Raw genomic sequence first — 25,759 nt, forward strand, 5'->3', positions numbered from 1 at the left:
ATCCTTTGGAGGAACTGGTTTGAATCCCTCATGACATATAAATTCAATTCAGTCTTGAATAATGCTCTTTAGGGAAGGAAATCTGAGGTCTTATCTGTCTAATCTACATGTGACTCCAGACCAGCTGTAAAATATTTAACACTTCAATGGCCAAGCAAGTCACTCAGTTTAGGAGTAATGAGATAATGGGCGCATTTTTAGCCTACCAGTGATGACTACATCCCATCAAAGAATAAAGAACATTTGCAACCCTGGTATAATTTGAAGTAGCAGCTGTTGTTCAATGTACCAATTTTTTTACTGGAGCTTCTTGCGATATGCATAGTGGACTATTGGTGACTCAAATTAGACCAATTTGGTCAAAATAAGTACATCCTCCTTGGTTTGTATGAGTCAGTGCCGACACATCATGTGTCTTCGGAAAGCATAATCTCTGGCACTTTGGGAGGTTTAATGTTCACAGTGATGCTGAGTTTACTCTTTGTAAATTCCTATATATCCACTTCTGTTGCTTTTATGTTACTTTGGTAATAATCAGAAGTGTGTCACTGGTAAATATAGCGTTAAACTGATGATCTATGTAACTCAACTTGAATGTAGCAGTTCTTATTTCAATTTCTTTGCTCACACAGTGTGAAAAGTGGTCAGATACGAAATCTGGAATCAGCAAAAGTCTCCATGGTTGGGCAAGTAAAACTGTAAGTGTTTTTTTGTTTTAATGATTCCATACTAACACAGCCCATATTGTCCAGTATTGGCAGGAAAATATTTCTTTTTCCATGACAAACTTTGTTTCTTTGTGGAAATTTGGATCTCTTAATTAACTTGTCTAGGTAAAATTTTATGCTTAGTTTTTTCAATATTCATCTGATTTTGTCATAACATCCCATAAGCAATTTTTTTTAAAGTTGTTATGATGTGGAGGTGCCATTGTTGTACTGGGGTGGACACAGTCAGAAGTCGACATAACATCAGGTTGAAGTCCAACAGGTTTATTTGAAATCACAAGCTTTCAAGATTGCTGCTCCTTCATCAGGTGAAGTCCCGCTAGGCCAACATATTGTTTATCCCTAATTATCCAGAGTGCAGTTTAGCACATCGCTATTGGTAAGCCAAATTATTTTTTATAGGACCATCTTAAAGTACAAAATAAATCTTAAGGCATTTCATAGAAACATAGGAAAAATATACAAAGATGCCACAAACTGCTGGCCAAATCAGTGACATCCACGTTCCACGAGTGAATTTTTTTACAGAAAAGAGTCTTCGGGATCTGATGGCCTGGGAAGATTTAAACATGGCAAAGATCTCAGGAGACCAGAAGCCAGTGTAAAACAGTAAAAATGGATGCAGGACTTGAGGTTTGGCTTGGCACAGGATAAAGGCATCTGAGTTGGATGAGGTGAATGGATGAGATACCATTAGAACAGTCAGAATTAGAGGTGATTAAGGCATGGATGAGTTTTTGGTTAGCAGATGGACTAAAATTGATTTTGGGGTGGATTCAGATAAAGCTACAGAGATGTATGTAGGCAGTCTGTGTGTTGGATATGATTTGGGGTCACTAGCTCAACACAGGTTGAAATACAACACAGTTTGCAGGTACTCTGGTAACGTAAAGGTAGGGGAATGGAAACTCTGTAGATGGTAGGCATTTTATATCAAATTTCAATTGTTTCAGCTGCCTTCCTAATGTCTAACTGCAGCTTGACTACTGATACAGAGCAAAAATTATACAGCTTACGTGCAGTAGCCAAGAGATTAGGAAAAGAGGTACAGCTGGGTGTCATTGGCTTGCATTTAGATGCTGACACTTGGTGAATGCTATTGTGGAAACTATTTTGTGGAAGAAGAGGGTGCCAAGGAAAAATTCTAGAATGAAGATACATAGTGGGTAGTAATTACAAAGGTTATGTTCCAGTAATAAGTGACAGTAGAATAAAACAATCTAACTAAGCTACAGAATGCAGTAGAGTTATGGTGGGGGAATGCTGTCATCAGCCATGTCAAAGGCTGCAGAATGATTGAGGGGAGAGAATGTCGTTCATGATTTGAGGCTGCTGTGAAAGGTATGGAGACCTGATTTTGGTGTTTTTTTTTTAATGGAAGAAATGAGCATGAAAATGGACGGCAGCAATAAGTGCAGGGGGATTGATGGACTGAAGCAAGATCATAGTGATCAAGTGTTGAGGTGGTAACGTAAGTGGTTTAATGAACCAATTTGTAATGTAACGAAAAAGTAGAAATTATCTAGGATCATCCTAGAACCCTACTCCTAGTTTTAGATGACAAGGTGTTGGAATGGAAGTAGGCCATTCGGTCCATCAGATCCCACCATTTGGCTAGATTATTGCTGATCTGGAAATCCTCAACTCCAACTGCCTTCTTTATCCCCATAACTCTGGATTCTCTTGGTGATTAAAAATCTGGCTGTCTGGGTCTTGAATGTTCATAATAACCCAGTCTCAACATTCTTATGTGATTGAAAACATTCCACAGATTCACCACTCTGAGAAAAAAATTCTCCCTCATCTATCTTTAATGGGCGGTCCCTTACTCTGAGACTATGCCCTCTAGTCTTGGACTTGCCCACAAAGGGACCCAACCTCTCCACATCCACCCTGACAAAGAATCCCCTAAGAATCTTATATGTTTCTCTAAGATCTCCTTCATTCTTCTAAACTCCAATGAGTACAAACCAAACCTACTAAGCTGCTACCCATAAGAAAATGGTGGCATGGTAGCTCACTAGTTAGCACTGCTGCCGCACAGCGCCAGGGACCCATGTTTGAATCCACCCTTGGGCAGAATGGAGTTTGCACATCCTCCTCATGTCTGCAGGGTTTTCTCTGGGTGTTCCGATTTCCTCCCACAGTCCAAACATTTGCAGGTTAGGTGAATAGGCCATGGGGAAAAATATAGGGTGTTGGGGTGGTGAGTTTGGGGGAGATGTTCTTCGAAGGGTCAATGTGGACTCGAAGGGCCAATTGGCTTGCTTCCACACTGTAGAGATTTTATGATTCTATAAAAATGTGTCCATACCCAGGATCAGCAAAGTGAATCTTGCCCCGGATAGCCTCCAATGCCAGCATATCTTTCCTTGGATAAGGGTTCCAAAACTGTTCAGTATTCCAGTTATGGTCTGACTAGCACCTTGCATAATTTTAGCAAAACCTCCATACGTACTTCATTCCCTTTGAAATAAAGGCAACCTTTCCATTTTGCCTACACTATTATCCACTGGACTTGGATGCTAGCTTTTTGTAATTCACGCTCTGGGATCCCAAGATCATTCTGAGCTGCAGCATTCTGTAGTCCTTCTCTATTTAAATAATAATCAACTCATCTACTATTCCTGCCAAAGTATTTTTACTGCGTAGTACCATTATGAAAATAATGCCTCACTTAAAATGGATCCTTGTTAAACACTATCCAAAAATTTACAAATATAATGAGGTAATTTCCGTTGGTTTTAAGGCTCCAAATCTGCACTCTAATGGGACAGTAAAGATCCCAAATTCCAGTAGAAATCCGTTCTGACAGGTTCCCTCAGTCTCTGTTTAAACTTCAGAAAATGTCCTGTATCTTCTGATTTCAGAGCTCAGATCCTGTTGGTGAATAGTAGGACTGCCAATACCTCAAAGGTGGGAGCTGCTCTGAAATGACTTGAGCAATCTATTTACTGTGTATAGATGATCACTACAATGCAAATTTACATCATCTCAAACAATCTGGATAGATGCTTTGATTGAATTCTAAATTCACAACTTTAAATTGTATTGCTGGGCGAATGTAATCCGTGGGAACTAAGTCTAAAGTTCCAAATAGAATTTTAATAAAATTGTAACAAGAATCTTATATGGGGAAATAATTAAACTTCTAGAAAAGTTAATTATTTACTCATTCTGAATTGTTTTCCTCAAGTTGTGAGGATGATATCAACATTGCAGGGAGCTCCCATTCTTTTGTGGACACTGCTATTCATGAAGAGGAAGAGGATGAGGCAGAGGAGGAAGAAGGGACAGTGAAGAAGGAGAAAGAACCTGAATCAAGTAAAAAATTGAAAGAAAATAAAACCGAGGTAAGCAATAATCTGTGGATTTTAAGTATAAGCCATCTATTCATTTGCTTTATTGCTTGTTTTCCTACCCTTTTGAACGTAACAATATTCCTGTTCTTAAAGTTGCAAGCCTTTTCATGTTTTTCCCTTGAACTTAAAAGTGTCCTGTAATGTAAACAGCTCTTAAAATCAAATGATAAATTCAAGTTTAGTTTCAAAATTTTCAAAAAGTAAAGCTTTCTAGTTTAAGTGAATACAGTAGTTGATTTTATTGTTGACTTAGGTTTCTTCTGGCCATGTGGATGCTTGAATATATTTTGTTCCTCGGTTTGTCTCTCTCCTAACTACTCCTTTTCAGCCATCCTCTGAAGATATTAAATCCTTACTGGCTACAATACTGCCCAGTAATTTAATGGCAAAGGTACTACTCTGCATCATCAAAGTGGCTATAGGGTCTGGATGTGAGTTTGCTCGCTGAGCTGGAAGGTTAGTTTTCAGACGTTTCGTCACCATTCTAGGTAACATCATCAGTGAGCCTCCGACAAAGCGCTGGTGTTATGTCCCGTTATAGGGTCCCACTCCGAAAATTTACCAGCAGGGAGTTAAAATGACTTCTTAACCTGTTCATGGAAATAAAATGTTCCAGCGCAGCTAGAGGCCATTCAGCCCTTTGTGCCTTGTGATGGCTGTTCGGAAAAGTATTCAGTCATTCTCACCACACCTGCTGTTTCCCCATAACCTATACATTCTTCCTTTGGGTGAATTATATGTAACAACAATATCATAAGGTGCAATATCACAACACAAGACTGCCTACAAAACTCTGGCTTATTTTTCCAAAATGTTTGCTTTGAATGTACAGTATCTGAGAATTCATTGTTTTAGCTGTTGCAGAATTGATGGATTAATACTGTTTCTTTCTCTGCCTGGGCTATTCAACAATTAGCTAACAGTGTTATTTAATGTTTATTATTTCAGTACACATGGCGTGTTGAGCTGTCCAAAACTGAGAAGTACTGGGAGGGATGGTTTAAAGGGCTATCCAACCTCTTTCTTGGCTGCCCAATCCCCAAACTATTATTACTAGCAGGTACAATTTCATCTTGATCTACCTTTGTTCAGTTTTGGAAACTATGTTTATATGTTTTATTAAATAAGTTCAATAAACTATGTGGCTACCTTTTTTTCTGTTTTGCAGGTGTTGACAGATTAGATCGAGATCTTACAATTGGTCAAATGCAAGGTAGTAACATGAACTTTTCATCTTTAATTTTCAGCAAGTTTATATTCTATAGCTTCAAAATGTTAGTTTAAGTAACAAATGTAATTTTTAAATCTGTGCTTATCATGTTTAACGTAAATTCCATATTTAAAAACATTTTGCTCTTTGTGAAATTTGATGCATAGTAGTTCTGTTTCAACCTTTTGTTACTTTTGGTACTATGTAAACAGTATATCTAGCTGGTTCCATCATGAATACCTTTTAGTACTGATTTTTAACTTTGATCAATTAATGTCTTGATCACAATTTAGCCTTTGTCTGAGTGGGGTGAAGAGGAACCCACATCACAGAAGTCAATTTTAAAAAAATTCTGAAATGACAACAAGTAATTCACTAATGTGATTATGATTCTCATTTATTTTTTCAGGAAAATTTCAGATGCAAGTTCTTCCGCAATGTGGCCATGCTGTACATGAAGACGCCCCAGACAAAGTAAGCAGAGAGATTTTGCCTCCCTCAGAGGAAATCTCTGATTTAGTAATGGTGTCAAATTTTAACACATTTTGAGCCTGATATTTTTAGTTAGTGGTGGAATTAATGACCCATAATATCTCCAATTCCGAGCAAGTAAGAGAGCATTTTGTGACCTTGTTGGTTTAAGCTTTATCAAGTAAAATAATCAGTTGAGTTTTATTTTAGCAGCCAGTAATTTTTCATAATCAGTATAATATTGTAAAATTTGTTATAACTTATTTTTACTGATCTGAATAATTAAATGCGATTTCTTCAAAACTGTTTTAACAAACTTGACATGACAGATCAAAGTTGATTTAAAAAAAAAATCTATAACCGGCAGAAGCCTGTAATAAAAAAAGTGAACTGTTATTAACTGTAAAGAGAAAGGCACTGCGGATGAAAAGCCTTCCTGAGAACAGACATGCATCTGCTGTGTCTTTCCAATACTTTCAGGTTGTTATTTTTGTGTGACTGTCAAAATCCTTCCAGACTTTAGGTGAAATTTGTTTAACTTCCAACTATATTTAGAAGCTTATAATCTGATGTAGTGGATGAGTATGGTTGTGATATCTAGAACACAAACCTCAATTTTCTTCGTATTCAATCAAAGTATGTCACCTCCAATTTCTTTTCTAGGTGTCAGAAGCTGTTGCAACATTCATGATTCGTAATAGGTTTACAGAAGCAAAGGGTGAAATCCATAGGTGAGGTGTTTCTAAGACTGCACAAGGTATTGGAACAATAGGTTAAAGCATGGAGATAAACCATTCAAATAAAAATGGTATTTTTCTTCCTTAAGCTACCTCAACCAATCCTACTCCCCTGTTCACTCTCCATACCCTTACTAATTCCAGTAGTTCCAAAGAAATTAACACCCTTTTCTTCAAAAAAAATCTATATAAAACAATTTTAGCCTATTTTTTTCTGATTTCTTTTTGTAATGGTTATTTTAATCTTGCCTACTCCCATCTCATCAAAATACCTTCTACTTTACCATCACCCTTAAATCTTGAACGTCTCTAGAAGGTTAACCTCTAACCTTTCTACATTAGGATATTTAAAGGCTCTGTTAGAGACATTAAACAGGCGCCAAAGCTTATTCCATTAAGCCATGCCCACCAGATCAAGGAAGTAAAGAGTTGTGCGCATGTGTATCAGGGGGCCTGAGAGCCCATCCCAGGACTGTCTGAATGTCTGCTTTATGGTTACATGGCTGCAGGGGAGGAGAGGAATGTCATGATTCAAATTAGTTGTTCCATGACCCTACAGTAGTTTGAGAACTGCATTTTGGAAACTCCTAATATAGACAGTGTATATTGACCAGGTGAAATTTTTGCCATTCGCTTATATCACTCTCACTAAATGTGAATAGTTCTCCATATATTTTATGTCCTTTTCTTTTCAGCAGTTACCCCAACTTTTAGTAGATCCAACAACCTTCAAACTCAACTTCGACTGTATATGCATCGAGACCACTGAGATATATCCATGTATCATCGTCTGCCTAATCTGAATGATACAGTGAAGCTGGAATGTCAGAACTCCATTTGTGCTGTTAAATCTATATTGATTCATTGAAACTCCAGTTGTGGGCACTACAGAACGACTGACTGAAAAGTGCAACCTGTTTCTGATTCAAACATTAAAACAATTAAAGGGGATTGCATACTCAAAGTGTATTTTTTTTCTTGCACATGTTCTACTGTAGAACACAGAAATGTGTTCAGCAATTGCTTAGGAGTTGAAATGTGCTCTGGAACTCCGTGTTTGTAACATCAATAATATCAATGGTTAAACTTGGGTCTGTTTTAGAACTGGGTTAGGATTTCCTTTATTTAAAAAAGAAGGTAATAAGAAACAAGTGGAAAAGAGCACAGTATGCAGGACAGCCTAAAAAAAGTCAAATTGTCTTCTTCAAAATACAGACACTCCTAACTTTAGACATGTACTGACAGTTAACCTAATTTAAACTGACTTCAAAGTGCGCTTCTGGGATCAAAGTTTATTGGCCTTAACTATTGACATAGAACTGATTTTGCACTTTTTTTGTGACAATAAAATGTTTTTATTTTAAATGGTCTGTAATCCAAATTGTTTATACAATAAAGATCAGTGTTTTGGACTATGTTACACTAGACTATTGTTCGAAAACATTAGCTGATGAAAGATATGAGTAGCAAGAGAAATTATATTGTAGTCTGCTGCTAGCTGTGATGCAGACTTAACCAGGGAAGGTCTCTGAATGAGTGGTTATTCTGTGAATGAGAAACTACTGCAATCAATTTCACATTAGACATATAGAATTGAGGGTGTTTTTTTGCCTAGCAGATCCAGTATACCTACCTGAGCATTGTTTAAATCCAGGTTCTGCTAAAGCCGACATATTTTTCGTCTAATCTGATGTTTAAGTGGTGTGACAAAACCTGCTGGTGGTCTGAAACTGTTTAGTTTTCATGCGTAATGTTATTTAAATATGAAAACGTCAGGAAAACTGCAAAAGGCAAAATCCTGTGCTTGCTGTAAATTCAAAATCCAAAAAGCAAATGATGGTAATACTCAGGTCAGGGAGAGATTACATTTCAGGTCTGTGGTCTTTTATGGAACTTTGTATGAATGCAATCTCCTAATATTTTGTTCTTCACTGTGACCACTTACTATTGCATATAATGGCAATCATTTTTTTTTCAAAATTGGAAAAGAAATTAAATGTATTGAGAGACTACTAAAACTGTCTGGGCTCCTTGTATATTTGAAAAATTATGACATGCAATATCTTTATACAATGGTTGGAGAAAGCAGCAGTGAGACAGAACGAGGAGTCGAGAGATGATTTTAAGCAGTGACTTTCTGCGTCCAAATTCTTGCTCCTACCAAGCCTCCCCTGATCTTGATGAACCCCTTTCCTTGAAGTATGCCTGCCACTAAATTGCAGTCTGTGACTTTGAGAGTGGCCGGAGCATTTCCCTGAACATATATCGAACTCCTTGAATGTGATGATCACAATCCTAGTGCCTATTTTGAGACTCTGCAAGTTGCCAGAAACTTGGTGGCACATTGAGTTTGCATGCTTGGTTTTAAAGATAAACTGCAGCCTGACTAGCAATCCTTGTATCGTTTTGATAGTTCTTGATTAGGGGTGACTGCTAACCTTCAGTTCCTTTTCCTGTAACCTTCATTTTTGAGTCACGTTTTCCCTTATTTATCAAAGAATGCGGTGAGAGTAGAAACTGCTTTTTGCCTAGTCTTCAGACTAATACTTGCAGTTGGGAGAAGACATTTGACCAACCTTTCATACATTCACCAGAAGCTTTGTACAGGAGCTAATTCATTCTCAGAGACGTCCTATAGGAGCAGTTTCTCAAAAAATTCCAGCATTTTCACTGCTACTATTGTCATGGACGTTTATTCAATGTATTTTATCCAGACAAAAGATACTTGACCTGAAACAGTAACTCTTTTGCTCTCATTTTCCCCATGAAGGCTTCCCTGCTCTGCCTAGCATTTTCTAATTTTGACTTATTTATTCTGAGAGATGTGAAACTTCTTGCCATCAGTCTGTTCTTAGATTAGAAACACAAACACTGAGAATACTGGAAAAATTTGGTAGGTCTGGCAGCATCTGAGGAGGGGGTAAAAGAGAATGAATGTTTTGAGTCCAGTATGGCTCCTCTTCAGTGTTTTGGTCTTAGTCCTACTTTAGCCCTTTAGAATCATAAACAAAGAAACGTAGGAAATAGAAGTAGGCATGGGGCGTTCTGGTCTTTGATCCTGCTGTGCCATTCAATATGATCATGGCTGATCATCCAATTCATTACTCTTTACTGGCTGAACCCTTTTGTATTCATTGAGTTTACTTTGAACTAATTTTACTTTGTTCAATCTGTTATCTACCTCGTAGAAGTTATTGCTTTCAGTATTGTCGGTGATGGAAAATATACCCCGGTGTGTTTCAGCCACATGATAGATCAAAATAACGTTTTTGTTGGAGAAAAAATACATTTTAGAATGGCAAATTTGACAGTCAACAAACAGGCTGGTTTTTGAGGAAGTGGCTAATTAGAAATTATTAAAGTCAGCTTTACTTTTTTCTAAACTTTTGAGAATTCAGTGTGATGGGGCATTCTCCAGACAAAATGAAAATACTGTAGATGCTGGAAATCTAAATGTAGAACTGAAAATGCTGGATATACTTAACCGGTCAGGCCACATGTCTGGAGAGAGACACCATACTGATAAAAGATCAACATACTGAAATATTAATTCTTTTCCTTCCACCTCAGATGCTGTTTGACCTGATATTTCCAGGCCTGTCTCTAATTTAGGAAGAGTATGTTTTGATTTGACTTACTGAAAGAACTTGCCGTAGAACACATTTTTATTGCTTAATTTTTATATTTTGAAGCACTGTTATTGACCCTCATAATGTTTGGGCTGTAATTAGATTTTTGTTGTAACATTGTGAATCCAGTGGCAAATTTTAGGCTTAGTACTGAAAATAGTTTGTAATTTCCATGATGTAAAAATGGCACAAGCACTTTGATCATGGAAAGGCTAGATAAAATCTGTGGATTAGCATCATTTTGAGAGAGGTCAAATATGATCCCAAACAAGTTGAAGTGAGCTGTGCTTTACTTAAATCAGGGATATGTTGACACTGCTTCTGTTGATTAGATGATGTCCAGTGCATGGCATTCCACACTCCTGTTCCCTGGTGTTGGGGGACGTAATTAATTAATTGGACTTGAACTATGTAGGGGATCTCAAAGTTGACTGCAGTCGGCAGGCTATCTTTGATTACGACCTGAAACCAGTCTTGAGAGCTATTTCTGCCTCCTTGCCAGCTAGTGACCATGGTTAGACCAGCATTGAACATTTTTTTTCCACTACCCACGTACAAATCCGTACATTAATGTCCATAGAATTTACTGTGGTAGATTTAGCTGGATGCTTAACATGTCTGAATCTGCAACTGTTTGTAACTAAATTTGGACATTTGAAGCCACTATCACCTGGAGCTACCAATAGCCTTTATATGAAACTGCTCTAGACTGGGATTTGCCAAAAAGAAAGTAAACAATGATACTGAAGTTTAGAAATTGAGCTGAATAATTTAATTCAATAATGTCTCAGTGAAAATTTCAAAGTTTTACCCTTGAAGCACTTGATTTGCAGGTACCTGATTATTTTTCTGTTCGTATTTTCTGAGTGACTGAAATAGAAACATTTGAATGCAAATAGTCGCTTCAATTTACTTCTACTTGATGGTTTAAAACAAGCACAGAGTGTTAAAGCTCTAAGTTCACCACAGGATTCAAAGTTATTAAGTGTCAAAACTGTACACTGGAACAAATGCTAAAGCATTACAGACTGAATAATGCACGATACTGATTTAATTTCTGATTCAACCAATCTGGCTTCAGTTTTTGCTTGAGAATCCTCCTTGTTCCTTGCCATAAAATTACATTTTCATGAGTTTGAAGGACTTCAGAAGCTAAAATATTTTGTTTTTTAAGGAGAAAATGTATGGTGTCAAACATTCTGGGTAAAAAACTTGAATTGTGCATCAGTATTCAATTACAAAACAACATGTTCAGTAACTGTGCCACTGATTTGTAGTAAATAGCAAAATAAAAAAAAACTTGTGGACTGGCTCTCAATTGTTCGTTTTTGTCAGAGTTTATTTTAATGATTGATTTATTTCTTATGGGTGGAGAAAATGTGAATTGAAATATTTGAACTTAGTCCTGACAATTGTAACTAACATTTGAATTTTTTGAGTTATTCTTTCCTTAACCACTAGATGGAGTTTAGTCTCATTTAATTCTATGGGCGAAATTAGTAGGTTTTTATTGGAAATATTAGCAAGGATTGTAATCACCTGGAGCCCACTTGAAAAACCAAATGTAACGGTGTATACAGAGGTTGAATCCTCTGTCACAGGGATTGAAAATAAATTATGTAGCAGTAATAAAAACCCCACAGGTGGTGATAACAAAGTATAGAGCTGGATGAACACAGCAGGCCAAACAGCATCTTAGGAGCACAAAAGCTGATGTTTCGGGTCTACACCCTTTGTCAGAAAAGGGGGAGGGGGAGAGGGTTCTGAAATAAATAGGAAGCGAGGGGGAGGCAGATCGAAGATGGAGAGAGGAGAAGATAGGTGGAGAGGGGACAGACAAATTAAAGAGGCGGGGATGGAGCCAGTAGAGGTGAGTGTAGGTAGGGAGGGCATAGGTCAGTCCGGGAAGCTGCAGGGTTCCCAAGTGGAATATGAGTTGCTGTTCCTGCAACTTTCGGGTGGCATCGTTGTGGCACTGCAGGAGGCCCAGTATGGACATGTCATCTAAAGAATGGGAGGGGGAGTTGAAATGGTTTGCAACTGGGAGGTGCAGCGTTCATCAAGCTCTACACTTTGTTATCTCGGATTCTCCAGCATCTGCAGTTCCCGTTATCTCTCCCACAGATGGTGGACAAGTTCAGAAATCGTACGACACCAGTTATAATCCAACAGGTTTATTTGAAGACACAAATTTGTGGAGCCTCGCTTCTTCACGTGTTAGTGAGAGAGGTGGTATCGGTCAAGGAATTTATAAGTCAAAGATCAAAGGGTCACACCACTGATGACAATGTGTTAAATAAACCTAAGATGCTGTTACATCTTTAATCAGTTAAACCTTTAGCTCCCTCAGGGCAGTGACTTGAAATGAATTCAGGGATTTACATGTACATATTAATCACTTAAAACCTTCCAACTGATTAAAGATTTAATAGCATCTTAGGTTTATTTAATCAGGCTCAGGATTCAAGTTGCACAATGCTAAAGTGTCCTGTAGAAGGTGACACTTGCAAATTTCCACTAGGCACTCCCATGTGTGCAGCTTAAAAGACAATAAAGTATCCATGGAACCACTGAAAACAAGTCAAATCAGAAACGCTACCGTTAAAGGAAACCGGGCAAACGTAATTCAGTGAACAACAGAACCAAGAATCTCCAAACCTTTTCAAATGCCTCAGTTATTGCTCCTGGAATTGCCCACCTAAACATTCACGTTTCATAATCTTTTTCATGGATAAACCTAAAACTGGTCTGTATCTCATTTTAGAGGGGATGAAAAGCAAATCTATGTGTATCTGTAATAGATTTTATTATCTTATGTAACAGTATCTTAAAAAAGATCATTTTTAAGCTGAAAGCTTGAGTAAATTGGCTCCTTTTACAACATACGTACATTTGGGCTTGGAAAAGGCAACATATTTTAAATTTACAAGTAAAGTTACCATAGTTCTTTGCAGATCATAGGGCTGCTCTCTCATTGCAGAGCGTCAACTGGTAGTGATTTAACCTGAAGGTTACCCTGCCCCAGGGGCGGGGAGAGGTTGAGAAGGAGAGTCCTTCACGGTAATCTCAGCCAGTGCAGCCTGTACCCCATCCCCAACATTTTCACATTATCCTTGTGAGCAACTAAGTGAGCATTTGAGTAAAGAAGCATTAGTTACTGAAAGATAACCATTTAGGAGTAACCCTTTTCTACTTTATATAATGATTAAATGGCTAAAGGATGGCAAAGGCCGGTAACTGAATTTTATGCGTTTGGTGAATTTATCATCTGCTGAATGTCAATGTTTTATTATTATAGAGGCAAGCAGCTCCTGATTATTTGGAAAGCAAATGCAGCTTCTTTGTTACTTCTTTCCTTACCTTTCCTCTTGCGCAATTAAGGTCACCGTTATCAATTGTTTGAACAATGGGGCACCCAAAATAGCAGAGAAGTTGATAAATTATTTTGCATTATTTATCTTGGTAGAAGACATTAATGCATTCCAAAAAAAAATCAAGGAGCTAAAGGGGGAGTGAAAATAACTACGGTAGTTACCAGTAGACAGAAAATTCCAAAGAAATGAATGGAACCAACCCTGATTTGATGGGCTGCATCCTAGGATATCAAAGAAAGCAGCTATAGAGACGTCAGCTGTACTGTTAGTAATCTTTCAAGAATCTTTCAAGAGAACAAAAATATGGAACATGACAAGACAAAAAATATATTCTAGGACCAAGGCCAAGTACTAACTACACCGATTGACTACTCACTGTTAGGATATTTTGTACAATTCAATGTGTGTATATAGGCTTGGCTACTTCCCACTGTTTTTATTTCTTTACCAAAGAATTTGCAAACCATAAAGTTATTAATGCCCTGCTTTAAGAAAAACATTTGTTTTGAAGTTTCTATATGCAAACTCCATGGCTCTCATTAGCTCATTTGGCCTGTGGTTCAGAATGCTGCTGACAACGTGGGTTCAATTCCCATACTGTCTGAGGTAGACATGGGAACTGGCTCCTTGCACTGTCCCTGAGTGTGGTAGGAAATGACAAGCTCCTGTTGACAAAAACTGCCAAGGAAAATGGTTCAACATGAAGCAAAAGCAGACAATGAGCCACACATAATAAAATGTGAGGCTGGATGAACACAGCAGGCCCAGCAGCATCTCAGGAGCACAAAAGCTGACGTTTCGAGCCACAGACCTGTCTCTAGGCACAGCATTAATGGAATGCAATATACAGAGCATTAATATGGGTGGTACTGTATGAACTGTACATTGAACAATGCAATATTTTCCCTGGAGAGATGTTACAATGGCAGAGAGCCATTACAGTAGGTAGAATTAGGATTATCAATACCAAAAGCAGTAATGGTGTTTTCTATAAGTGATAATGGGAACTGCAGATGCTGGAGAATCCAAGATAATAAAGTGTGAAGCTGGATGAACACAGCAGGCCCAGCAGCATCTTAGGAGCACAAAAGCTGCCGTTTCGGGCCTAGACCCTTCATCAGAGAGATGAAGGGTCTAGGCCCGAAACATCAGCTTTTGTGCTCCATGGTGTTTTCTATATGCGTAGTTGCTTGTGCTTTATCTCCATATGTACTATATTAATGGTACGTGACTTTGTGTCCATCAATAGGGACTAACTTTAGTACCATGTTTAATTACAAAAACAGAAACCAGTTTGATAGCACGTGGTTCAGAACAATACCAAGAATTCAGAGATAATAAAATGTGAGGCTGGATGAACACAGCAGGCCAAGCAGCATCTCAGGAGCACAATGTGCTCCTGAGATGCTGCTTGGCCTGCTGTGTTCATCCAGCCTCACATTTTATTATCTTGGAATTCTCTAACATCTGCAGTTCCCATTATCTCTGATACCAAGAATTCAGAGTTTGATTGTCCATTCTGGCTGAAGTAGACTGATTCCTTGTCCTAATCTCGCAGTAAAATTGTAGCGTAATGTGTAGATTGGTGGTCCTATACCGAGAATGCTACCTGTGGAAGTATGGAGACTTCTTAACTTTTCCATCTCCACTGGAAACACTATCTATCGTCTAATAGCTGCATACAATTTATGGAAAGTACTCTACATTAAAAAAAAACCTTTCCTAGTTTGTTGCTGAATGCCTGAAAGGGTATCAGAAATGGAAATAACTTGGTCTGGATTTATGAGAATCTTTTCAAAAAAACCACAGAAGAGAACATAATTAGGACAAATGATGAACATTGTTATATCTCCATTTGTTTTTACAGCAAACTAGAATTTTTCTGAACTGATCAGGAGGATATTCAGCTCTGCGGAAAGGTCACCAGACCCGAAACGTTAACTCTGAATTTTCTTTCTTCACAGATACTGCCAGACTTGCTGAGCTTTTCCAGCAACTTCTGTTTTTGTTTCAGATCTACAGCATCCACAGTTCTATCAGTTTTTGTTCAGAAGAATATCCTATATTATGTTCATTCACCTGAGTGACACTGCATGAAACAGAAAATCTTTAAAAATGGGAAAATAAAATGTTAGGCAATGGATATTTGTTCTGTTTTATGGACACAGACTGGTGCCAGTAGTTTTACTCACGGACTTTTATTATTTTTGGGACCTGTGCTTACCGTCATAGTCAAAGAAGTCTACAGCACAGAAAAAGGCTATTCAGCCCATTTAGTGTGTTCTGATCAAAAGCAACCACCCAACTATTCTAATCCCATTTTCCAGTACTTGGCTTGTACGCCTTGGCATCACAACTGCACATCCAAATACTTCTTAAATGTTATGTGGGTTTGTGACTCTACCACTCCTGCAGGCAGGGAGTTCTAGATTCCCTTGGGTTAAAAAAGACTTTTCTTTACATCCTCTCTGAACTTCCTGGCCCTGAATTTAAATCTGTGCCCACTGGTCATTGTTCCCTTCACCAAGGAGAAACATTCCTTCTGTTTACCTTATTTGTACCTCTCATAATTTTGCACATCCCAGTCAAGCTCCCACTCTGTCTCTTCTGCTTCAAGGAAAACAGCTCCAGTCTATCCAATCTCTTTTCATAATTTAAACTCTCCAGCCCAGGCATCATCCTGATAAATACCCTCTGGTATCTCTCCAGCACTGTTATATCTTTCCTCCAATGTGGATTCTAGGGCTGCACACAATATTCCAACTGTGGCCTAACCTACCTTTTATACATTTCCAATATAATCTCCTCTGCTTTTAAACTCTGTGCCTTGACTAATAAAGACAAGTGGTCCTGTATGCCTTCTTAATCACTATCTGCTTTAAGGTATCTTTACACTATCTTAAGAGACCAGTAGACATGCAAACCAAGGTCCCTCTGATCCTTGGTGCTTCCCAGGGTCCTACTGTTCATCCTACTTTCAAGTCTAACTCATTTATATATATCACAAACAGCAAGGATGCCAACATTGATTCCTGTGCCACCTCACTGGGTACAGGCTTCCCCAGTCATAAAAAGACATCCGTCAACCATCACTGACATAACAAGGTGTAGAGCTGGATAAACACAGCTGGCCAAGCGGCATCATAGGAGCAGGAGAGCTGACGTTTCGGGCTTAGACCCTTTTCTGGAGAAGGGTCTAGGCCTGAAATGTCAGCTTTCCTACTCCTATGACGCTGCTTGGCCAGCTGTGTTTATCCAGCTCTACACCTTGTTATCTCAGATTCTTCAGCATCTGCAGTTCCTACTATCTCGAAACAATTTTAACCCTCAACCATTATTTTCTGTTTCCTGCCACTCAGTCAATTGTGGATCCAATTTGCCAAATTTCCTTGGATTCCATGGTCTCTTACGTTTAATATCAATTTCCCATGAAGGACCTAATCAAAAGCCTTACCGAAGTCCAAGTAGACTACGTGAAAAATACTGCCTTCACCTATACACCTGGTTATCTCTTAGAACAATTCAATCAAGTTGGTCAGACATGACCTCCTCTAACCCTCGTAATTGTTCTTGATTAATTCCTCAATCTCTAAGTGCAGATTAAATTTGTCCCTCAGAGTTGCTTCCATTAGGTTCCCCACCACTGAGGCTGGACTGACTGACCTGTAGTTTCCTAGTTTATTCCTTGCTCCGTTCTTGGATAGTGGTACCATATTAGCTTTCCAGGTGTCACTGGCACCTTTCGTATGGCCAGAAATGAATGAAAATTCTTGCCAGTGCCCCCACTATTTCCTCCTTTGCTTCACTCAACAAACAGGGACACATTTCATCAAGCCTGGAGATTTATCTACTTGTTGTCCATGTTGTCACTGTCATCCTAAATAGATTCTACTCTTTCATTCTAACCCTTTACCCTGTATACACTTATAAGATAACAAGATTTTTATTTATTTAACTTGTCATTATTCTTTCTTGTCCCCTTACTGCTCTCTTAACTTCCTTTTAAAATATCTCCACACACATTCTGGGCTCCTTTTGGCTTCTGCTGTTTTGTGCCCTTCATATCTGCCATAAGCCTCCTCTTCTCTTTTTATTTAATCCTGTACATCACTTGATAGTTCACAGGATTTGATAGACCCACCCTTTGACTTCATTGGAAACATGTTGCCCTTGTACTCTTCATATTCTCTCTTGAATGCATCCCACTGCTCTAACACAGATTTACTTAAAAGTTTCTGTTCTCAGTCCACTCTGGACAAATAATACTTGGATGTTATCATACTCGGTCTGTCCCCAGTTTAGAATTTTGCTGTTGTCCCATTCTTGCTCTTTTCCATAACAATCTCGAAACAAATGGAGTTAGGATTGCTATCTGCAAAATGTTCCCCCATTGATACTTCAACCATTTTGCCTGGCTTCATTACCCAAAAATAAGTCCAGGACTATCCCTCTAATGCAGGGTTTTTTTTTAATGTAGTGGCTTACAAACTTCTCCAGGATACATTTTAATAATTACACTCCCTTTATCCAGTTAATGTTGGGAAAGTTGAAATCGCCAAGAATTACTACCCTATTACTTCTAAACTTCTCTGAAATTTGCCTGCATGTCTGTTCTTCTGTTTTGCTTGGATAGTTGTGGGGGCCCATAGTAAACTCTCAGCAATGTGATTGCTCCTTTTGATTTTTAAGGGTCTACACATGTGGCTTAATTTGAGAATTCTTTTAAGACATCATCTCTCCTTACTGCTGTAATAGATTCTCTGATCAATGTGGTAACACTCCCTCTTTTTCCAATTTCTCTATCTCACCTGAAGAGACTATGTCTTGAGCTACCAATACTACCCCGCTCTTAACTATGTCTCACTGACTGCAATGACATTATGCCTCCACGTTCTAATTTGTGTCCTCTATTCAATTGCTTTGTTTGTTTGATTCCTTGCATTGAAATAAGTACCATCCAAACTTGCCTAACCGTCTTATGCTGCAAGTGGCCTACAATTTCTATGCTGCCTTGACTCATTTGCTGTCTCCTTTAATTTTGGCCATTCATCTTTCCCTGCTAACATTCTCTGTGATCCCACACTCCCCCACCGACTCCACCAAATTAGTTTAAACACTTTTCGACATCATTAGCAAATCTCTCCTAATAGACGCTGGTCCCATTCGTGTACAGGCCCCACTGACTCCAAAAATGGTCCCAATGCCAAAGAAATCTAAATCCCTCCCTGCACCAGTTTTCCAGCCACTCATTTATCTCGGCTTAACCTCCCATTTCGACACTCACTAGCATGTGGCACCAGAACTAACGCAGAAATAATTACCTTTGGTTTCTGGTTTTTAATCCATTTCTTAGCCTCCTAAATTCTGCTTGCAGGACCTCCTTGCCTTTTCCTACCCATGCCATTGGTACCAATATATATCACAGTCCGTGTCTGTTTGTCCTCCCCCTTCAGAATATCCAGCAGATATTCAATGACATCTCCAATCCTGGCACCAGGGAAGCAACCAGAGAAATACTGTTCTCTTTTGTGGCTGCAGAAATGCCTGTCTGTTCCCCTTTACAGTTGAATCCTGTACGACTATAGCCCTGCTGTTCTTTTTCTTCCCCTCTTGTGCTTCAGATCCACACATGGTGCAATGAAGTCAGCTCCCACTGCTTTCCTCTTCACAGCCATCTTTGCCAACAGTCCCCAGAAAGGGAACAGGCCACAGGGGACCTGCACTACCTGCCTTCCTATACTCTAGTCTGCCTGGTGGTTACCCATATTCTTTTTGCTTGTTCAGCATTCATCTGCAGTGTAAACACCTCACTGAATGTGCTATCCGCAACATTCTCAGCACTGAGGATGCTTCACAGTGAATTCACCCACAGCTCCAGCTCCACAGTGTGCTTAGCCAGTAACTGCAGCTGGAGATATTACCAGGGACAGCTGAAACTTCCATGATTTGCCACAAAGTACAGGAGGAGCATTTTACAGGTGTGACTTCTGCTGCCTGACTTCCCTTAGTTTCTCCCTTTTATAAAACAAAATACTTACATAAGAATGATATTAACTTATTTCCCTTGCACTAACTTTATTTCCGTTCCCCTAGTTGCCTGACTTCTATTCCTTTGTTATATTGGTGCTGAGTTTCACTTATTCCTGTTGTTTATTAGTTCATTCATTATTTTAAAGAAAAGCTTCTTAAAATTTCGAACCAGTCAACATACCACTTTCCTGCGATGTCACTGTTTGAATTGTTTAACAATCAGCAGTATCCTGGAGCTGCAGTTGTTAAACCAGGACTCCCTTTTAAATATCCCCTCACTAATTACCCTTGGTCTGCTGGGCCCCTGATCCTGGGCCTCAGTATATTTCTTTGCTGGCTCCCCTGCCTCTGTTGGGATCCTGATCCTGGGCCTCAATATATTTCTTTGCTGGCTCCCCTGCCTCTGTTGGGATCCTGATCCTGGGCCTCAATATATTTCTTTGCTGGCTCCCCTGCCTCTGTTGGGATCCTGATCCTGGGCCTCAGTATATTTCTTTGCTGGCTCCCCTGCCTCTATTGGGATCCTGATCCTGGGCCTCAATATATTTCTTTGCTGGCTCCCCTGCCTCTGTTGGGATCCTGATCCTGGGCCTCAATATATTTCTTTGCTGGCTCCCCTGCCTCTGTTGGGATCCTGATCCTGGGCCTCAATATATTTCTTTGCTGGCTCCCCTGCCTCTGCTGGGCCCCTGATCCTGGGCCTCAGTATATTTCTTTGCTGGCTCCCCTGCCTCTGTTGGGATCCTGATCCTGGGCCTCAGTATATTTCTTTGCTGGCTCCCCTGCCTCTGTTGGGATCCTGATCCTGGGCCTCAATATATTTCTTTGCTGGCTCCCCTGCCTCTGTTGGGCCCCTGATCCTGGGCCTCAATATATTTCTTTGCTGGCTCCCCTGCCTCTGTTGGGATCCTGTTCCTGGGCCTCAGTATCTCCTGTTGCTGACCCTCTTCTCTCTGATTGGCTGAAGCTGAAGTGATGGGCACCTGATTTTGTGGTACATTTGTGTTTGTTGACTGATTAGTTACCCTATTGGTTTTGTTCCAAACTGTCCTGAAGCTTCAGAATTCTTATTCTGGAAAGCCAATCGAACAGAAGAGAATGAATATTGTATAACAGTGTAAGGGTCTGAAAGAGTTAATACAGAGCAGTTCTTTGAGCCTCACCCACTATGATGATGTCACATGGACTTGTGGGAGAACAACTTGGGATCTCAAAGTCTTTGGAACAATAACTATTATATCAGTGAGCCTGTAACTAACTACTAACATGCACTAAATGACTTCTTGTTCAATTGAAGAGCCTCTGCTAGCTAAACCAGTAAGTACTTTTCCTCTACGAAGTCTAGACCAAGGGACTCCCTAGATTTAACACTTAATGAGGATGGTAGCAGCAATCATACCACACAGTGAGGTGTAGACCTAGTACGACTGTTCATATGTGAATGAATAAAGAGGTTCATTCATAGCTACTGCCTTTCATGTTTGGCCCCAGACTCAGTTTCCCCTCAGTTCATTGATGAACTGTGCTTGACCACTAATCAGAACGGGAATGACAGAAACTATGACTTGGTAATAGACATTAGTCCTAACAAAACTCACCATTTAACATGTGATGTGAATGATCATTAGTAAAGTCTAACAGTTAACTACTGCAGTGCCAACTTGTTTAAATAACATTTTTTTGTACATTTGTTATGCTTCAAATTCAGTTAGGAACCAATACTGACCATATCTAGAAGCATTTTTCACACCATCGGTGATTGCGTTTTCCATTCTATGACAGCTTTCCCCAGAGTCTCACTGAAACTGCCTGAGAAATTGTTTTGTCAGCAGGACTATGAAATGTGATAGTATTTGCCTCAGTGGGAGTATTATTGGGCAGGATTTGTTTCCTTGTAAAACAAATACTTGTATGAAATAAGCGAGAGTACTTTGATTCTTGTGAGAGGCCGGGGTTAGTTGAAATTTCAGGTTAAGACCATTTCCCCTTTATGATTGAACATGAAAGAATCATAGTGCATAATATTTCCACAACCATAACAAAGTTTATTTCACCTGCCTTAGCATATCCGCTGCCAAAACCCCCTTACACACTGCTGCTACCTTTAAATTTGACTGTCCCAGCCAATCTCTTATTCATAAAAATATCTGTACATGTGCATGCATTGACACAAATGCAGTTCAGTTCCATACAATAGGCTGTACAATGAGGAAACAAGCCTGAGGGCTGACCTTACAGAGGTTTATAAAATTATGAGGACGTGAATAGGGCAAACAGCCACGGCCTTTATCCCGTGGTGGGGAAGTCCAAAATTAGAGCGCGTAGGTTTAAGGTGAGAGGGGAAAGATGTAAAAAAAGTCCTGAGGGGTAACTTTTTCACAGAGAGGGTGGTGCGTGTATGGAATGAGCTGCCAGAGGAAGTGGTGGAGGTGGGTACAATTACAACACTTAAAAGGCACCTGGATGAGTGTACAATTAGGAAGGGTTAGTGGAATATGGGTCAAATAGAATTAAGTCAGATTGGGATGTCTGGTAGGTGCAGACTAGTTGGATGGAAGGGTCTGTTTCATGTATGACACTATAAAGCCAACATTGGAATTTGACTCTATCCAACAAACAAACCTAAGGCATTTCTTGCTTGTAGAAAGGTATATATTTGTGGTATCTAGAGGGTCTGAGAACTGAAAGGAACCCTGTTTAACTTTGGCAGAAAGAACGCAGGCAGTAGTCTCTCCCCACTGCACCTTGGTGGCTGCTGCTCCAAGCTTTAGTGTGTCCCTTTTACTTCCAACCTTGTACCCTTGGTAAACTTGACTTCATCTAAAACTCTGACATCAAGGGCTGCTCACGTCACTCTTTTCATCACTCTTGCTTCTGGGTATAAGATGCCTTGAAATCCTCAGATAATAAAATGTGAGGCTGGATGAACACAGCAGGCCCAGCTGCATCTCAGGAGCACAAAAGCTGACGTTTCGGGCCTAGACCCTTCATCAGAGAGGGGGGTGGGGTGAGGGTTCTGGAATAAATAGGGAGAGAGGGGGAGGCGAACCGAAGATGGAGAGAAAAAAAGATAGGTGGGGAGGAGAGTATAGGTGGGGAGGCTGGGAGGGGATAGGTCAGTCCAGGGAAGACAGACAGGTCAAGGAGGTGGGATGAGGTTAGTAGGTAGGAGATGGAGGTGTGGCTTGGGGTGGGAGGAAGGGATGTGTGAGAGGAAGAACAGGTTAGGGAGGCAGAGATAGGTTGGACTGGTTTTGGGATGCAGTGGGTGGAGGGGAAGAGCTGGGCTGGTTTTGGGATGCGGTGGGGGAAGGGGAGATTTTGAAGCTGGTGAAGTCCACATTGATACCATTGGGCTGCAGGGTTCCCAAGCGGAATATGAGTTGCTGTTCCTGCAACCTACGGGTGGCATCATTGTGGCACTGCAGGAGGCCCATGATGGACATGTCATCTCAAGAATGGGAGGGGGAGTTAAAATGGTTCGCGTCTGGGAGGTGCAGTTGTTTATTGCGAACCGAGCGGAGGTGTTCTGCAAAGCAGTCCCCAAGCCTCCGCTTGGTTTCCCCAATGTAGAGGAAGCCACACCGGGTACAATAGATACAGTATACCACATTGGCAGATGTGCAGGTGAACCTCTGCTTAATATGTAAAGTCATCTTGGGGTCTGGGATGGGGGTGAGGGAGGAGGTGTGGGGACAAGTGTAGCATTTCCTGCGGTTGCAGGGGAAGGTGCCGGGTGTGGTGGGGTTGGAGGGCAGTGTGGAGCGAGCAGGGAGTCACGGAGAGAGTGGTCTCTCCAGAAAGCAGACAAGGGTGGGGATGGAAAAATGTCTTGGGTGGTGGGGTCGGATTGTAGATGGCGGAAATGTCGGAGGATGATGCGTTGTATCCGGAGGTTGGTGGGGTGGTATGTGAGAACGAGAGGGATCCTCTTTGGGCGGTTGTGGCAGGGACAGGGTGTAAGGGATGTGTTGCGGGAAATGCAGGAGACGTGGTCAAGGGCGTTCTCGACCACTGTGGGGGGAAGTTGCGGTCCTTGAAGAACTTGGACATCTGAGATGTGCGGGAGTGGAATGCCTCATTGTGGGAGCAGATGCGGTGGAGGCGGAGGAATTGGGAATAGGGGATGGAATTTTTGCAGGAGGGTGGGTGGGAGGAGGTATATTCTAGGTAGCTGTGGGTATTGGTGGGCTTGAAATGGGCATCAGTAACAAGCTGGTTGCCTGAGATGGAGACTGAGAGATCCAGGAAGGTGAGGGATGTGCTGGAGATGGCCCAGGTGAACTGAAGGTTGGGGTGGAAGGTGTTGGTGAAGTGGATGAACTGTTCGAGCTTCTCTGGGGAGCAAGAGGCAGCGCCGATACAGTCATCAATGTAACGGAGGAAGAGGTGGGGTTTGGGGCCTGTGTAGGTGCGGAAGAAGGACTGTTCCACGTAACCTACAAAGAGGCAGGCATAGCTGGGGCCCATGCGGTGCCGATGGCCACCCCCTTAATCTGTAGGAAGTGGGATTGTACCCAGTGTGGCTTCCTCTACATTGGGGAAACCAAGCGGAGGCTTGGGGACCGCTTTGCAGAACACCTCCGCTCAGTTCGCAATAAACAACTGCACCTCCCAGTCGCAAACCATTTCAACTCCCCCTCCCATTCTTTAGATGACATGTCCATCATGGGCCTTCTGCAGTGCCACAATGATGCCACCCGAAGGTTGCAGGAACAGCAACTCATAATCCGCTTGGGAACCCTGCAGCCCAATGGTATCAATGTGGACTTCACCAGTTTCAAAATCTCCCCTTCCCCCACCGCATCCCTAAACCAGCCCAGTTCGTCCCCTCCCCCCACTGCACCACACAACCAGCCCAGCTCTTCCCCTCCACCCACTGCATCCCAAAACCAGTCCAACCTGTCTCTGCCTCCCTAACCTGTTCTTCCTCTCACACATCCCTTCCTCCCACCCCAAGCCGCACCTCCATCTCCTACCTACTAACCTCATCCCACCTCCTTGACCTGTCCGTCTTCCCTGGACTGACCTATCCCCTCCCTACCTCCCCACCTACACTCTCTCCACCTATCTTCTTTACTCTCCATCTTCGGTCCGCCTCCCCCTCTCTCCCTATTTATTCCAGTTCCCTCCCCCCATCCCCCTCTCTGATGAAGGGTCTAGGCCCGAAACGGCACCTTTTGTGCTCCTGAGATGCTGCTTGGCCTGCTGTGTTCATCCAGCCTCACATTTTATTATCTTGGATTCTCCAGCATCTGCAGTTCCCATTATCACTGATACAATTGAAATCCTCATTCTTGTTTTCAAATCCCACCCCGACTTTGACCCTCCAGCTCTCTATATCCTTCATACCCACAATCTCTGCTTTACTGCCCTCCTGTAAATCAGCAATTTTTATCATTCTACTTTTAGTGGTTGTGCCTTCAGCTATTTAGGCACCAAGGTTTGGAATGGCTCCCTCAAACCTTTGCATCACTTTTCCCCTTCTTAAGACAGTAGCTAAAACCCACCTCTTTGACAAAGCTTAACAAAGAACTGCGGATGCTGAAGATCTGAAGGGAAACCAGAAATTGCTGGAAAAACTCAGCAGGTCTCTGGAGAGAGAAACACAGTTAACAGTTTGCGTGCAGTGACCCTTCTTCAAATCTGATAGTAGTGAGGAAAAGGTGGTATTTTTGCTGATGTCAGTGATAAAGGGTGAGCAAACAGATGACAGAGCCTCGAGAGTCACAGCAAAAGGCAGTAAGGCAGAAAAAGGAATGGTTTATAGAAAGCCATGGAAGGAGTAAAACTGACAATGAGAACAAAGAGTACATTTTGGGTGTCTTCAAAGCAACCCATTTCATGACAAAGCCTGGGGTGTCGGCTGGGTGAGGGACTTGGAAGGGAGTGTTCAGGCTCTGAAATTACGGAATTTGATATTGAGTACTGAAGGATGTGGGGTCCACAGGCAGAAGATGAGGTGTTTTTTCCAGCTTGGCGCCTTCACTGGAGCACTACAGCAAGTCCAAGACAGAGATTCTGGCCAGGGAACAAAGAGGTGTGCTGAAATGGCAGGGAACAGGAAGCTCGGGGTTATTTTTGCAGACAGAGCATAGGTGTTCTGCAAAGCAGTCGCCCAGTCTGCATTTTGTATCCTAAGTAGAGAGGACAGCACATTGAGAGCAGGGAAAACAGCTGACTAGATTGAGTGAAGTGCAGGTTAAACTGTGCTCTGG

The 25,759-nt window shown here is 41.0% G+C and overlaps 1 protein-coding gene and 1 long non-coding RNA gene across 7 annotated transcripts in view; one reads left to right on the forward strand and one right to left on the reverse strand.

Annotated features, from left to right (window-relative positions):
* ppme1 (protein phosphatase methylesterase 1) overlaps positions 1-7,459 on the forward strand; it is an 85,578-nt gene extending 78,119 nt beyond the window's left edge. For 5 of the 6 annotated variants that reach the window (XM_059646762.1, XM_059646761.1, XM_059646758.1 and 2 more), the window contains 7 exons: positions 633-698; positions 3,925-4,081; positions 5,039-5,150; positions 5,259-5,303; positions 5,710-5,774; positions 6,435-6,502; positions 7,204-7,459. In XM_059646762.1, coding sequence (XP_059502745.1) covers positions 633-698; positions 3,925-4,081; positions 5,039-5,150; positions 5,259-5,303; positions 5,710-5,774; positions 6,435-6,502; positions 7,204-7,222 — 532 coding nt within the window. In that variant the 3' untranslated portion in view covers positions 7,223-7,459. The remainder of the gene's footprint in view (positions 1-632; positions 699-3,924; positions 4,082-5,038; positions 5,151-5,258; positions 5,304-5,709; positions 5,775-6,434; positions 6,503-7,203) is intronic. The other variant, XM_059646759.1, reaches the window with a different exon arrangement.
* The window catches only part of LOC125453269 (uncharacterized), a 30,739-nt gene extending 9,398 nt beyond the window's left edge, over positions 1-21,341 (reverse strand). Inside the window, exon 1 of the long non-coding RNA XR_007247728.2 lies at positions 21,268-21,341. This is a non-coding gene — a long non-coding RNA (uncharacterized LOC125453269). The remainder of the gene's footprint in view (positions 1-21,267) is intronic.
* Positions 21,342-25,759: the final 4,418 nt, after the last annotated feature.

Source organism: Stegostoma tigrinum, chromosome 6, assembly GCF_030684315.1.
Source record: "Stegostoma tigrinum isolate sSteTig4 chromosome 6, sSteTig4.hap1, whole genome shotgun sequence".
Classification (NCBI taxonomy): Eukaryota; Metazoa; Chordata; class Chondrichthyes; order Orectolobiformes; family Stegostomatidae; genus Stegostoma; species Stegostoma tigrinum.